The sequence below is a fragment of the Rhynchophorus ferrugineus genome, unplaced genomic scaffold, assembly GCF_030347505.1.
Source record: "Rhynchophorus ferrugineus isolate W39M unplaced genomic scaffold, kcgeb_rfMv2 rfM2, whole genome shotgun sequence".
Taxonomy (NCBI): Eukaryota; Metazoa; Arthropoda; class Insecta; order Coleoptera; family Curculionidae; genus Rhynchophorus; species Rhynchophorus ferrugineus.
The window spans coordinates 41,724,904-41,742,365 of NW_027472581.1; the positions used below are offsets into that span (position 1 = coordinate 41,724,904).

Sequence of the window (17,462 nt, forward strand, 5' to 3'; positions counted from 1 at the left end):
TTGCTTGCCACACAAGAAAGAATAGTTTTCTGTAGCATATTGTGATTGGCGATGAAAAATCGAGCTATCACTAGTCCAGGAGGACCATCAATATCGACACCGAAATGAAATATTCGCGACTTTAAAGTTTTGCTGTATTTGGTGAGATAGATAAGGTGCAGTATTGCAATTCGAAGTTTTGTTTCACCTAGTATACGGGCTAGACATAGTTATTTCTAATTACTACTTGTTCGATACAGCATGACTTGGCTGGCACGCGGTGTCGAAATGCCGGGTTGATAGAAAATATTTTAATAAATATACATTGTACTAATTTTTCCCAATAAGTGCATTTTTCACTAATACATACAATATGCAGTAGTTTCTTAAGAAAAATGTAATAATTTATGCAGTGTTATCATCGAAGCTACTAATTTATCATTTACAATATTCACCGTCAATTAGTGTGACATAACATTGACTTTTAATTATTGTTTTAAACATGTGGTTACTTTTATTAGTTAAATTGTTTTAGACGCTTTTTGGGTGATATCATTATTTTCAGTAATTGTTATATTGTTGTACTAGGTTATGTTAATTTACTGAAACAACGAGCAGTAAACAATCCTGAACAAGGGGCAATGATGAGTATTTTTGAATGAGTTTAAATCAATATATATAGCCTTTATATTGAGTTACTTGTAGCGTAATTTTAAATTAAAGAACCGTAAATCTTTCGTTGACCTAACATTTTCATTGTACGCGTTTCATGTGCAATAATTTGGTAAAAAGTTATTATACTGATATGATGCTAAACAAAAAAGATGGCCATGAATTACAACGCAGAGTTCGCGAGAGTGACATATTGCTTAATATTCCTATATATGTTTTAAAGTTGTTACTATTTTCTAAATAAGCTAAGTTATATTTAAAAATTCTTGATATGTCACATTTTGTGGATATATTGCGTCTTCAAGCAATATTGTGGACCGTTTTACTTGAGAATATTGAAATACAAACTAACCAAGTTTATTCGCCCGGTCCAAGTCCGTCGTTTATTGTTGTAGATTTCCTTTATATTTTTGAAAACATAGCGATAAATTTGTTTTTACCGAATGTGTCTCAATAAATACACACAACTCAAAATTTTGTATTTGTTTTCGAAAAAATAGGTCGATAATTTTGTTTTGAGGCCGACAGCGAGCTCAACGAACAGGCAGTTTATCTTTTATTATTATTTTGGCTTTCTTTTATGAAAGCATTTTGTCTTTATTCACATGCATACTTAACTCGCTTTTTAATACACGAAATTGACATATGTTCCGAAGTGATAGTTTTGATGTTATTAAGATAACATTAATGTTATTAACAAATAGTAACTATTTAACGATGTTGTTTTATGTCGTGCGATATTAAGCGTACGTTGAGTGATTGTCAGCGGCTTATTAAAAGATTATTAAAAGATTCTTTTATTTTCACTAGTTGAACTTAGCCTTGAAATCAATTTATGTTGTATTACCTTATTATTATTTTATGTTAGCTTTTAACAGGTTAATTGGAAAGTCCCCGGCCTGACCCATAAATGGCGCTACTAGAATTACATCCATATGTTTTTTAGTTAGCCCTAACCCTCAAAAGATGCGTGGTGTATAAATTTGACAGCTGTGAAGCAACTTTTGTTATTGTAAAAAAAGGATAAAAAGGAATTTCGCGTGTTAATAAAATATTGCTTTTTAAAGGAAAACATACAGTTGAAGCAAAAACTTGGCTTGATGCCGAGTTTCCGGACACTGTCCCAGTAAAATTAACCATCAAGGATTGGTATGCTAAGCTTACTCGTGGTGAAATGAGCACCTAAGACGGTGAACGCAGTGGACGCCCAAAAGAGGTTGTTACCGACGAAAACATTAAAAAAATTCACAAAATGATTTAGAATGACCGTAAATTGAAACTGATGAAATAGCAGACACTCTAAAGATACCAACTGAACGTGTAGATCATATCATTCACGAATATTTGGGTATGAGAAAGCTCTGTGCAAAGTGGGTGCCGCGAGCTCACTTTTGGCCAAAAACAACGACGAGTTGATGATTCGAAACAGTGTTTGAAGATGATCAAGCGTAATAAACCCGAGTTTTTGCATCGATATGTGACAATGGATGAAACATGGCTCCATCATTTCACTCCGAAGTCCAATCGACAGTCATCCTAGTGGACTGCACACGATGAACCCGCTCCAAAGCGTGGGAAAAGGCAACAGTCGGCTGGCAAGGTTATGGCTTCTGTATTTTGGGATGCGCATGGAAAAGGAAGGACCATTAACAGCGACTATTACATACCGTTACTGGACCGTTTGAAGGACGAAATCGCCGAAAATTTCGAAGAAAAAGAAAGTGCTGCTTCACCAAGATAATATGTCACAAGTCAGTGAAAACGAAGGCAAAAAAAAATTTAAAAAAGGAAGACATTTTGGTCGAATGAAAAGGTGATTGCCGAAACTGAGGCCTATTTTGAAGAAAAGGACAAATCGTACTACAAAAATGGTATCGAAAAGTTGGAGGGTCGCTATAATCAGTGTATCATCCTTGAAGGGAATTATGTTGAATAAAAAAAAACTTATTTTGTAAATAAAATGTGTTTTAATATCGTAGGCCGGGCACTTTTCAATTGTCCTGTTATTATTAAGCATTAATTGTAGCGAAATTCACCTACGTTCTTTATTTTCTAAAATGAGAAAACAAACGTTCTTCATATATCTTTTGGTGTATCTAATTAAAAAAAGAAATGCAAATTGTTTTGTTTATAATGTTATCATTTAATGAAATATTAAAGAATACAAAGGTTTTATAATACGTCAGTACTTAATCTGTTTTAACGCCTTATAGTGTACAATATTTTTAGTTTTTCCATCTGGAAATAAAACAAGCAGCGTCGATGATTTATCTAATTAGCTCTTCTAAAAGCCAAACGTTCATTAATTGTTCAGATAATTGTTTCGTTTGACCGTTTGTTTTGTTTCCTCTTGTCTGAACTCGACGGTACAGGTTCTTCCTGAGCCTTCTTAGACCTTGCTTCTTCTTCAGTATCGTTATATATTTCAATGCCTCACAGGTGTCAATAAAATATCATCGATGATAAACCTCGAAACACGTGTGTTCACTCAAACAAATCACAAAAAACAACCAGTACGAAACACAAATTTTTATTTGCACTTAATTTGCAGATGAAACAGTTATTAAATATGAACATATTTATACGTGTGCTTACATTTCGACGATTCATTTTTATTTATCTAGATTTTCGTTATAAAGCGTTATTATATTCTTATGGAACTTGGATATGAATGATAAAAAGTGAATAAAAAATTTCAGAAATTTCTGGATGACATTCTCAAACATAGACTAACTCCATGGTACCATTATACTGATTGTAAATGTGTATCATTATATGATGTAAATTAAAATGATTGTTAACAAATCATTTTCTTTATATGATGGTGTTAAAACTATTAGGTGCTTTTATGTATTCTGATCATTCTTTCACTTTAAAAGGCCTTTATTAAGAAAAATTGGTTCAGTATATACTGAAAATATATATTTTCCGTCATTTTCTACATCTTCCTATCTTTATAGGATTTTTTATTCAAGTTGCATCAGTGTATCGTTCTGCTCTATTGCTGATTTTTTTTTACAACAACACATCTGCAGTAAGAGTTTCATTCAGTTTTAAAAGCTAGTAACACACTACACCTTACTGATCCCACCATATGCACAGCAATACTTTATGGCGATAAATATTACTCTTCGGTATCGATGTGGATGGCTCTGGACTGACTCATGATTTTTCAGTTTGGGATTTTCGTAGTAGATCTACTGTTCGTCACTTTTTTAAATTAATTACAAGTATAATTTTAATTTATAATTCAATTTATTACTATTGTTTTGTTGTACTTACATTATTTTACTTATTACTTATTATACTTTACTTATTTTTTATTATACTTTACTTAATATAATTAAATTAAAATAAAACTATTTAAGCTAAAGTCAAGAGTGACACTTATTCACTATACAAGTTCGTGTGGTTTGATTCTCTTCAATCTTCTGATTTCCTGCGTGTTATGCGGCAACTATATTGCTTCATGTTTTAAGGTAGAATCTTGGGTCGCTTCGTAAGTCCATTTGATTTTGGGGTCAGTTTTTCGTTAGTTACGTAGCGTTAAACATTAGTAGAGTAATATCTTAATAAATTGACAAAGCAATCGTAGAGCTTTGTTTTGGCAACTTTTGGATTACTAGTTTATAATTTCGTCACAACGCAAAATTAACATGGACAGATTCGGAAGCTGTATTTTACAGTCTCTAGTTCATATGTAGATCTTGTTAACTGCCGTTTGTACCTTAAGCGATTACAGATACATCTTTTGCCAAGATATATGCCTATGAACTGCGTTCATGGGCAAATGTTCTGGTTCTTTTGTTGTTGAGATATCAGCAGTATAGGGCAAACACAGGAGTGCACACAATATGCCACAGAAAACTCTTGTTTTTCTTTTATTGGCGGCAAGTACTGACACCACAAATGCGAAATAATTCGAAATTGAATTTTCAGTAATTTTTTTGCTTGTGTATACATTAAATAACTGAATATCACTAAATGAAAAACTTTTATTGAAAAACCATCGAATTTAACTCAAACAATAAAATTTAATTCCAAACCACGATATTTCAAACTAGTCCAAACTAATATTTGGAAAATAGCTGTTGGGAAATTTGACTATTAAGTTGAAGCTGAAAGGAATACTTATTGTTCGTAAACTAAAATGGATAGAACAATTTGTTAATGAATTGCATGTTAATTTGCCCAAAAACACAGTACGTGATAATATAGTCTAATATAATAAAAGCTAATAGGCTAAAGAATTAAAAAATTTATAAATATTTTTACGACATTGCTTTATTTTAATTTCCTTTTAAAATGTATTATTTAAATTTTTGACTTTATAATAATGATATACATATTAATGAACGGCAATATTGTTGATAGTAATATTACATCGATAGTTTATTTAACGGCAATTTTTTGTTAATTAGTACGAAACTGAGTTATTACAGTTCATCAACTATTTAACTAAACGTAAGTTAGTTAACTTGATGACCTGATAGTAGAAAATAATTTGCCCTAGTTATAAAAATTGTAATAACACTAATTTTTTTTTTAATATTGAGTTTGTCAACATGCCGGCTATTACTGAATTTTTATTTAGTCCGCACAGTTTAGTCACGTAGTTAAAAATGTGTTTATTTTAGAATAAAAATTAATATATAGATAGATAAGGCGTATTTTTGGAGTTGTCCACCTTAAGTATATTCCATATTTTTATAAATACAATTGACACGTGTTTATGAGTTGATGATATTAAGATATTCCTGGAACAATGGTATATGGGTTAAAGGTTGATGTTTTACATACAGTCGTTATTGTTAAGCGTACGTGAAGATTTTCACGTTATTTTTTCGTTAACTTGTAATGAACAAGACCTTACATGTTGTTGTCATTGAAAATAAACTAGTTTTTATAATGTATATCGGACAAACTCCAACACTGAAGATTGAGATTCTACTAAAAATAAAAATGCAAGTTGCCTACATAATACTGAATAATCTTCAAATATTTTTATCGACAATGAAGTATGTCTTACTTTATTCTAAATTATTTTTACACTGAAGATGTTAGCATGACTTAATAACGGTAGTTATGTTTTTTTATCCAACAACTTATGAAAAATCGCTCGACCGTACTGTACAAGGCCACCTCTCATTTCTGATACAAATATATGTTTCGTAACATTGTATGTATATGATATATTTAACATTACTATTGTACTCTGAAATTGTTAATATTGCCTACTTATAATGTATTACGAATTAATTTTATGTAAAAGTGTATGTTTGAAGCACAAAAAGAAAATTGAACGAATGATAATTCAAATTTGACATTCGAATCTCAAAAGATCTCGAAAATGACACACACGTACACACTCTTACTTACAAAATATTTTTAACAAAAAAGTTGAAATAGCTTCAAAAAATAAATAAGGAACTCACTAAAAATTAAAAAATAATGAAACTTAGATTTTAAACACAAAAAAATACGTTTTAAAATAAAATATGTACATAACAATCGTTGTAACTAAATAAAAATTATATTATACTATATATACACAATTTAGCTTAAACATACCTAAACCTATTTATCTACTTACAATATTATTTTAACTACTACCAACTGATCATTTTGAAGTCGGTGGCGAGCAACAAATTAAATTTGTTTTGTTCGTAATTTAATTTTGTAAATATGTCACAAAATTTTATTATTATTTTTGTTTGGGCTCGGCGCCGACTTCAAACTCAACAAAAATTAAGTGCCAATTTAAAAAGTTTATTAAAAATAACTAAATGGTTTTTTATAATATTTAAGAAATGTATTTAATTTTTTTTGAAAAAATATAGCTATATCGATCCTATTTTGGATTGTCATAGTATTGGTCATTTTTTTTATCACCAATTCAACAATTATAAAGAGCACCCCTTGTGAGGAAGAAAATTTGATGATGGATCTAGTTACAATTTAAATAATTTTACATTCATTCATTTATAACAGATGGGCCAAAGTCTCGCTACCATTTTAAAGGCGCGCCATCTTAATTATATGACCTTTAGCTCAGTTTCGCTTTAACCATTGTATTGTGTAGACGACCAAATTTTATTATCGATAAATATACGCCACAAGAACGAGGAGAAATAATGACAATATTTATTGAAAATAATCGTTCCGTTATTGTTACTCAGCGAAAATTACATCAAAAATATACATGCGAATTTTCGACAGTACGGTACAACAGTAGACAGGCCTCTTCTGGAAGACAACGGACGTCTCGTAACGCTGAAAATGTGGCTCTGGTGCGCGATATTGTTGCAGAGTCTCCAGAAACATCAATTCGGAGACGTGGTTACCAGTTACACTTTCAGCACGCGGTTTAAGGCGAAGTGTGAAAACTGACTTGAAAATGTTCCCGTACAAAATTCAATTAGTCCAAAAATTGCTACCGAGAGATCGTAATCAATAAGTTGAATACAGTAATGCAATCCTAAGGCTGTTTGGTGAAATTGAAGATTTTTCGTTTAAATTGATAATGAGCGATGAAGCCTATTTCCTTCTCAGTGGCCACGTTACTCCTCAATTAATTCATGAAACATCATTGCATTCACTAAAAACAACTGTATGGTGTGGTATTCATGCTGGAAACATCATTGGTTCCTTTTTTTTTTTAAATGACCAAGGTGTTGCCGTTACTGTTACTGATGAACGGTACCAAGGCATGATTCGAAATTTTCTTGGATACACAGCTCGTTCAACAATTCAATTATTGAATGACGTTTTTCAACGAAGATTAATTTCGTGAAGTGGCAATTTAACATGGCCAGCCAAATCTCCGGACTGGAACAGCACCAGGCTTTTGCTTATGGGGTTTTTTAAAATCAAAAGTTTATGTGAATAAGCCCCAAACGATTCAGAATCTTAAAGACAATATTGGTTGGACAAATTGAAGAAATTCGGCCTGAGATGTTGAAGGATGTAATTAAGAAATGCATTAAAAAGAGCCGAAATTTGCATAGCGAATCGCGGTCACCATTTAGCTGATATAATTTTTCAATCATAACGAAAACAAAATGTGAAGACCAAATAAACTTTTTATGAAAACCAAACTTACTTATCTTTTCTTTGAGCAAAGTTATAGGCAAAATGGTAGCGGCACTTTTGCCATTTTGTATTATTTGGGTTTGGTTTAGCAGTTTTTATTTTAGTGCTTAATGGAACTTCATCAGCAGATTACACAGGGAAAGTAATGGTCGTGGAAAATACAATTTTGAGCTACTTATTTTTAGCGTAAACAATCAAAAATAAAACGCAAAAAATAATTGACTAATAAGTCGATGATAAAAATTAATTTTGATCCTAATAAGTAAACTGAAAACTACTCATCGATAGAGGAAATAGTATTAATTAAAACGGACATACACGTGACAGACTAATTTCACTGTGATTAAGGAGATACATAACATACTTAGTTCATTTATTTACGATACATGATTCTACTTTTATTGATAAACTGTTTTTAAACACAGTATAATTAAAATCTATTATGTTGATATTAGATGATCATATCATATTAGATGATAATTTTAATATAAGTGTTTTTCCATCGATACATGACAAATGAGATAATATTAATGTTATGTTAGCCGATATATTATTAATAATTGGTCCAATTTTTGATAATAAACAATGACTTAAAGGATTTTCCGGAAATTAGTGTCTGGAACCTTACTACCCGAATATCTCAAATGATGTAAATTGACATACTCCAAAAATTTTATTAAAGAAATATAGGTGCCGCACCATGATAAAATATGCTAAAATAATTGTAGATACGTGACTTGCTTCAAAGTTATGTTGAACATTTTTTTTTAATATTATTACTAGTCATTGCCGACTAACATAGAAATTGTCTAGTGACTTAAAACTAGATACTTATCTAGGAAGACCCATTGGCCCTTGCTTAGTCTCTAATAAATTTAAATAAAATAAAGGTAAGCACTTTTCAGTATTTTTACCATTTAATACTCCATAACTACACAAGATCACATTTTTTATTATTTAATTAATATATTGTTACTAGTCGTTTTTGTCTAACCTACAATTTGTCTTTATAACTTAAAACTATATATATATAACTAAGAGGACCCATCGGCCCTATCTCAGTTTCTGGTGAAATAATGTTTATACATGTCACTGCTGAATTTTTTAATATATGCACCTCACTACACAACACTACACAAGATGAGATGGTTTGATTCTTTTGAGTCTGTGTCCTGTTCTGGTGGTATCCAAAAGCTGCAATATTTCAATATTCTCATGAGAATGGAGTCTTTCCTCATGCCCCCTTGCAATTCTCTTGCTTTCTTGACTGACTGTGGATTTCTTGACTGACTGTGGGTTGGTTACGTAGCGATAAGCATTAGTAATTTTAATCGTAGAACTTTGTTTTGGGTTCATTGGATTACTAGTTGGTTTGATGTCTTAGTGCAACGCCATAGGTCCAAATAGGTTTTATGATTGACTAATAAACCAATCTCTTGATTTTAGGTCAAGTTGAGAGTATCTTCCGACTAACCACTACAGTTGCTCGACTTTGAGTTTAATATGCTCTTCTTTTCGTCTAACTGCTCTGCTTTCTAACATGATGAATTTATTCAATTATAGAGCAGAAAGTGAGGAGTAGGAGTCTCCCTTCATGTTTCTTTGCGATTGTATTGTGTAACAGTATAATACCTCTATTTCTACTCTTTGTTGTTAAAAGTTGTATGTTTATATATTATGTATTTTGTAAACAGTACTGTGGAGAATATTTCTCACTACAGATGATTACAATCTCAAAAAATATCTCAGAATTCCCAGAAAGTTATCACTGAGGATACGGTTTTATCTACAAAAGAAAGAAAAAGGTAATGTAACTACTCAAACAAACTGAGATAATTTCTCATAATTATAATTACAAAATGTCAACTGGAAATCTGGTTTTATCATGTGGGTCTTAAAAACCCCTATTATAGCTCAGTCGGAAACAACATAAAGAGATTGATTTATACGTTCACTGGACTTGTTCTAACTGTTGAAAATATTTGACAATTTTTTTTATTACTTAATTATTACATTGTTACTAGTCGTTTCCAACTAACCTACTATTTGTCTTTATGATAACTTAAATCTAGGTATATAGCTAGGAAGACCCATCGGCCCTATCTCTGGTGAAATAATGTTTATACATGTTACAGCTGTATTTTTTATTATATGCACCTCACTACACAACACTACATAAGATCAGATAATTTGATTCTTTTGAGTCTGTGTCCTGTTCTGGTGGTATCCAAAAGCTACAATGGCTCAATATTCTCATGAGAATGGAGTCTTTCTTCATGCCCTCTTGCAATTCTCTTGATTTCTTGACTGACTGTGAGTATCTGAAGGTCTCGATGTAGGTAATCAGTCCTGTAGTATTTGGGTGCGCTCACAATACCTCTCAGGGCTTTATTCTGAAAAATTTGTATTTTGATTATGTTACTCTTTGCAGAACATCCCCATAATTGAACTCCGTTTGTCCATATAGGTTTCAGTATTTGCTTATATAATAGCAATTTATTAAGTACTGATAATTGTCATTTTATTTCAATTAGCTAGTACATGTTCCTATATTTCAATTCCAGTTCTTTTCTTTTCTTCTTTTTATGTTCCTTCCAACGAAGTTTTGCATCAAGATTCATTCCGAGATATTTAGCGTTGTTGCTATATGGAATGATATAGTATTATTTAATGTTATTGATGGTCTGATTGTAGGTGAACTGCACATGCACAGATTTACTTTCATTAATTTTTATTTCCCAAGCTTGTGTCCAATTATTTATATTGTCATTAGCCTATTGTAATTTTTGTGAGGCTTCTTCACTATTGTCTCCAACAGCTATAATCGCAGTATCATCAGCAAACGTAGCCATCGTAATATTATCCATTTGTGGTATATCACAAGTGTAGAGTAGATAAATCATTGGCCCCAATATACTTCCTTGTTGTACACCTGCTTTAGCTTCTTTTATCATAGAGTAAGCTTCTTCTTGTTTGACTGTAAACATTCTGGTTGTAATGTGACGATTTTAATAGTTCGGTGTGTTGTTTTGGTAACATTTTCTGTAGTTTATGAACAAGGCCTTCATGCCAAACCTTATCGAAGGCTTGTGCTACATATAAGAATATAGTTGAGCATACTTTTTTACTTTCGTAGGATTTTTCAATAACATCTGTTATTCTGTGGACCTGGTCAATTTTTGAATGCTTGTTAGACCCAAACTGGTTTTTTTGGTATTAGGTTTTTTCTCTCTATGATCGAAAAAATATAAAAGCAATTGAATCATTCTGGTGATTTCAATGCTGTAGGGGTCAGAATCTTTTTACATTTATTTGTCTCTTGATTGTAAAAGAGATACAATAGTATCGAAATGTGAAATAAATCTCGGAATGCACCCATATCCTTGACAAAATCATGGTTCGAAACCCTTCCCTTCAAATATAACCAGGTAAAGGTAATTTATTATTGTCGCAAGTATCTGGGTACTTAATTACGTAGCTATTATCGAAATCCACCGTATTAACCAAACATTGTATTTTCCATTGTCATTTTTTCGACGTAGAATTATAATACTAACTAAAAAATGTATATGGTAAGGATTTTAACAGTTGCAATATATTATTGAATTCGCCGTGTAATTAATGTTTAAAAGTTTTTGGAATGATGTCAGGGACAATCATTAATATCGATTATTTCGACATTAATATTGATTTTGTAAATATTCCTTGGTCATTAATATATCATTTTGGATTTTATCAAATTTACATATTAATTTAAGTTTAATGTACTTTATTAAATATTAATGGATAGTAATTTTCCATCATATACTACTGTTAAACTTAAAATTATATTAATTTCTTCGGTAAGGACCGGTCGATCTTGTCAGTTTGTGGCGCCTTTGTTGTTTTAGACTGCATCTGTTTAACCTATTGTTTATTCTGCCAAATCATCATGACAATTTACGCTCTCGGACAACACGTTCAAATTTTCCAATTGTTTTTTTTAATTATTCGTACTATATTTTTTTTTCAATTTTGATTTCTTAAATCGTAAAATTTTATTTTTTCAAATCGTATTTTTAATACCACATAGTAAGTACCACCATGGCCAGGATATGCGAATCATACGGGCAAAGTCGTGCGATGCCTTCAAGTTAAATGTAAACATTTTTTAAAAACTTTGTTACAATATACTTAGACAAAACCAATGGTGAAATTTTATTATTTTGTTATCTATCGATACTGACCTACCAGACCAATGTAGAAATTGTTCCTCAATCTTTTCAGTTATGTAATATTAACATATTAATAGATCTCAAAAAAGTATACGTTGAAACTCAAAATGAAACGACTAAATTACCAAAGGGTCTAACATAATTGATGCAATAATCCCTCTAAGATTCTGTTTGGACGAAATTTACGATGACTTCTACGCAATTTCGCCAGGAAGAAATATCTATAATAGTACAAAACATTTGGTTAATGGAACAAAAAACAATTTACTTACGGCATTGAATATCAGCTATCAGAAAGCGTCCGATTGAAGATGAAAAGTTGAAAAGCGTGAATTAAAAAGTGAATTGTTTCTTTACAGTTATATTACTCTCATCTGTTTATATTCAATTGAAGATTTGAGCTATCATTCTCTCATTCTAATATTCTAAATATTCGTGAAATATTAAAAAGGTGTCCGGTCCAAAAGCAATTTAATTTATTTGGAGAGCTCAATGAGGCTTTAACCGACGAAGATCCAAACTAGAAAGATAGGGACGAAACAGAATTTTTTCATGAATTACATTTTCTGCAAAATTGCGATAAGGATATGACATCGTCTGTGGTAAAACACTTACTCAATTATGTTATGAAAAATTACATATATTGGTAACTATACCAATTTCTGTGGCTACAGTTGAGAGAGCGGTCTCTTAATTAAAACTAATTGCGATAAGAATATGACATCGTCTGTGGTAAAACAGTTACTCAATTAGGTTATGAAAAATTACATATATTGGTAACTGTACCAATTTCTGTGGCTACAGTTGAGAGAGCGGTCTCTTAATTAAAACTAGTTGCGATAAGAATATGACATCGTCTGTGGTAAAACAGTTACTCAATTAGGTTATGAAACATTACATATATTGGTAACTGTACCAATTTCTGTGGCTACAGTTGAGAGAGCGGTCTCTTAATTAAAACTAATTGCGATAAGAATATGACATCATCTGTGGTAAAACAGTTACTCAATTAGGTTATGAAAAATTACATATATTGGTAACTGTACCAATTTCTGTGGCTACAGTTGAGAGAGCGGTCTCTTAATTAAAACTAATTGCGATAAGAATATGACATCGTCTGTGGTAAAACAGTTACTCAATTATGTTATGAAAAATTACATATATTGGTAACTATACCAATTTCTGTGGCTACAGTTGAGAGAGCGGTCTCTTAATTAAAACTAATTGCGATAAGAATATGACATCGTCTGTGGAAAAAACAGTTACTCAATTAGGTTATGAAAAATTACATATATTGGTAACTGTACCAATTTCTGTGGCTACAGTTGAGAGAGCGGTCTCTTAATTAAAACTAATTGCGATAAGAATATGACATCGTCTGTGGTAAAACAGTTACTCAATTAGGTTATGAAAAATTACATATATTGGTAACTATACCAATTTCTGTGGCTACAGTTGAGAGAGCGGTCTCTTAATTAAAACTAATTGCGATAAGAATATGACATCGTCTGTGGTAAAACACTTACTCAATTATGTTATGAAAAATTACATATATTGGTAACTATACCAATTTCTGTGGCTACAGTTGAGAGAGCGGTCTCTTAATTAAAACTAATTGCGATAAGAATATGACATCGTCTGTGGTAAAACACTTACTCAATTATGTTATGAAAAATTACATATATTGGTAACTGTACCAATTTCTGTGGCTACAGTTGAGAGAGCGGTCTCTTAATTAAAACTAATTGCGATAAGAATATGACATCGTCTGTGCTAAAACACTTACTCAATTATGTTATGAAAAATTACATATATTGGTAACTATACCAATTTCTGTGGCTACAGTTGAGAGAGCGGTCTCTTAATTAAAACTAATTGCGATAAGAATATGACATCGTCTGTGGTAAAACACTTACTCAATTATGTTATGAAAAATTACATATATTGGTCTGTACCAATTTCTGTGGCTACAGTTGAGAGAGCGGTCTCTTAATTAAAACTAATTGCGATAAGAATATGACATCGTCTGTGCTAAAACACTTACTCAATTATGTTATGAAAAATTACATATATTGGTAACTATACCAATTTCTGTGGCTACAGTTGAGAGAGCGGTCTCTTAATTAAAACTAATTGCGATAAGAATATGACATCGTCTGTGGTAAAACAGTTACTCAATTAGGTTATGAAAAATTACATATATTGGTAACTGTACCAATTTCTGTGGCTACAGTTGAGAGAGCGGTCTCTTAATTAAAACTAGTTGCGATAAGAATATGACATCGTCTGTGGTAAAACAGTTACTCAATTAGGTTATGAAACATTACATATATTGGTAACTGTACCAATTTCTGTGGCTACAGTTGAGAGAGCGGTCTCTTAATTAAAACTAATTGCGATAAGAATATGACATCGTCTGTGGTAAAACAGTTACTCAATTAGGTTATGAAAAATTACATATATTGGTAACTGTACCAATTTCTGTGGCTACAGTTGAGAGAGCGGTCTCTTAATTAAAACTAATTGCGATAAGAATATGACATCGTCTGTGGTAAAACAGTTACTCAATTATGTTATGAAAAATTACATATATTGGTAACTATACCAATTTCTGTGGCTACAGTTGAGAGAGCGGTCTCTTAATTAAAACTAATTGCGATAAGAATATGACATCGTCTGTGGTAAAACAGTTACTCAATTAGGTTATGAAAAATTACATATATTGGTAACTGTACCAATTTCTGTGGCTACAGTTGAGAGAGCGGTCTCTTAATTAAAACTAATTGCGATAAGAATATGACATCGTCTGTGGTAAAACAGTTACTCAATTAGGTTATGAAAAATTACATATATTGGTAACTGTACCAATTTCTGTGGCTGCAGTTGAGAGAGCGGTCTCTTAATTAAAACTAATTGCGATAAGAATATGACATCGTCTGTGGTAAAACAGTTACTCAATTAGGTTATGAAAAATTACATATATTGGTAACTGTACCAATTTCTGTGGCTACAGTTGAGAGAGCGGTCTCTTAATTAAAACTAATTGCGATAAGAATATGACATCGTCTGTGGTAAAACAGTTACTCAATTAGGTTATGAAAAATTACATATATTGGTAACTGTACCAATTTCTGTGGCTACAGTTGAGAGAGCGGTCTCTTAATTAAAACTAATTGCGATAAGAATATGACATCGTCTGTGGTAAAACAGTTACTCAATTAGGTTATGAAAAATTACATATATTGGTAACAATACCAATTTCTGTGGCTACAGTTGAGAGAGCGGTCTCTTAATTAAAACTAATTGCGATAAGAATATGACATCATCTGTGGTAAAACAGTTACTCAATTAGGTTATGAAAAATTACATATATTGGTAACTATACCAATTTCTGTGGCTACAGTTGAGAGAGCGGTCTCTTAATTAAAACTAATTGCGATAAGAATATGACATCGTCTGTGGTAAAACACTTACTCAATTAGGTTATGAAAAATTATATATATAGGTAACTATACCAATTTCTCTGGCTACAGCTGAGAGGGCGGTTTCTTAATTAAAACTAATTAAAGAATTAAGGATTTTACTTATCTAAAATGAGCCAGAAAATCGCAGAAATGAGCGGTTAGAAAATAATTTCAATAGAATCTGGCTTTAAAGTGACTAGATATTGAATCTTATAAATGAATTAACCAAACGTAAAGCTGGAATAGTGCAATTTCTATAAGTAATTTCCGGCCTTTTCGATCAAATATGTCTATTTCAAAAGTCGTCCATGTAAATATATTTTATTTGACCTTTAATTTTTTAATAATATTGAAAATGTCTTTTTTATAAGTTTAACACTGTTCTTTTGTTACTGTGCAATAAAAATTATAATAATACTTTTGTGTGCGTGTGTACTTACTTTCTGTGTCAAATAAAAAATACATACGATCGCCAAGTCTGAAGTGTTAACAAATGACAATCAATCAGTTGACCAATAATGTCGTTTTTCAAGTAATGTAAAAAGTCGAAGAGCTGACATTTGCCAATATCACAATCGTAAATCGACATTTTCAAAAGAATTTTTATTTAATATCTATTTACTTATTGAGCAATCGTTTTTTAATCAGTACTAATCAAGCTTAATTATCCTTACAGGAGGAACTAGTTAACCTCAAGAACATTTCTAATTCACTAGCCGTCTTCTGTATGGCAACTTATGGTGAAGGTGATCCAACTGATAATGCTATGGAATTTTATGAATGGTTACAGAACGGTGATGCCGACTTGACAGGATTAAATTATGCGGTAAGTAATCCAGCAGTATTTAAACATTCTAGCTGTATACTTAGTTCATTGAGTGTAAAGGAAAGGATAACATTTATAGAAAAAACTGTTGTTAATATGTCAAAGCAAGTATATTCAACTATAATATTAAATATTCACACATTGAATGAATAAGATTAGTATTAATTAATAACGAGAAACCTGTACTCATAAATCAAGAATCAAAAGATTTATTTGATCAACGATTTGGCGGGTACAATAGGATTAAGATCCGATATAAGGCGTTTAGATGTCGATTGTTATATATTTTGGAACATGTGATCAAGCATTGCTAAGTTGCAAAATGATTACGTTTCTGACACTCAACTCGGTTACAATCCATATCGATCTCTTATGATGGTATTATTCACTTTTAATTTCCCGTTCTAGATCTAGCATATTATCGGTCTTTTGGGATCTATGATCATCAATTACTGATTTATTCAAATCAGAGAAATCAAAAATTTCGAAACTAATTATTTTTGATGCTTCATTTGAATAAATGTACCGTCAAGGTACAAGCTTATCTCATCATATCTCCAGAGTTTTAAAACATTGGATATAAACTCATGTGGAATCTAATAGAGGATACAGGCAAATTCGAACTCGATACGCCAGTTGTATTCGAAATATTGATGAAGTTAAATAAAGGAACGGACAGTGAACGGTTAGTGTCAATTTTCTCTTTAAGGCATATTCAATCGAAAAAATTATTCATGAAATTAAATTTCTTGGACATAAAATGCCGACTTTCCAACACATGATGATTTCAATTATAAATTTTAAATTCTTAACCGTATTCTTACTTTAGGCAATTACGAAGCCGATACATTAGTAATTATTTATATCTTAATATGTTCTACACACAAGGTTATATAGTAATTAAATTGTCAAAATACTTAATTTTGAATTACAGTTTCTTATCTTACAATCCGTCTTTTATGTTTGTGAATGATATCAAAATGTAATAAATATTGTGTTGGAAATAATTACAAAGGTATTAAAATAAACTTGTTTTCTATTTCATAAGCCCATTCTACAAGATTATAATTAGCGTTGGGAACTATCGACTGAAAACAGTCGAAACAGTCGATAGTCACAAAACAGTCGATAGTCAAAAAAATAGCGACTGAAAATAGTAATTATTATTTATTTAGTATAGTAATTACAATTTTCAGTCAAATGCACGGTTCGACT

At 31.2% G+C, this 17,462-nt stretch overlaps 1 protein-coding gene across 3 annotated transcripts in view; it reads left to right on the forward strand.

Moving 5' to 3' along the window:
- The window catches only part of Cpr (Cytochrome P450 reductase), a 47,406-nt gene that overhangs the window by 22,950 nt on the left and 6,994 nt on the right, over positions 1–17,462 (forward strand). For all 3 annotated transcript variants that reach the window (XM_076395593.1, XM_076395594.1, XM_076395592.1), the window contains exon 4: positions 16,098–16,247. In XM_076395593.1, coding sequence (XP_076251708.1) covers positions 16,098–16,247 — 150 coding nt within the window. The remainder of the gene's footprint in view (positions 1–16,097; positions 16,248–17,462) is intronic.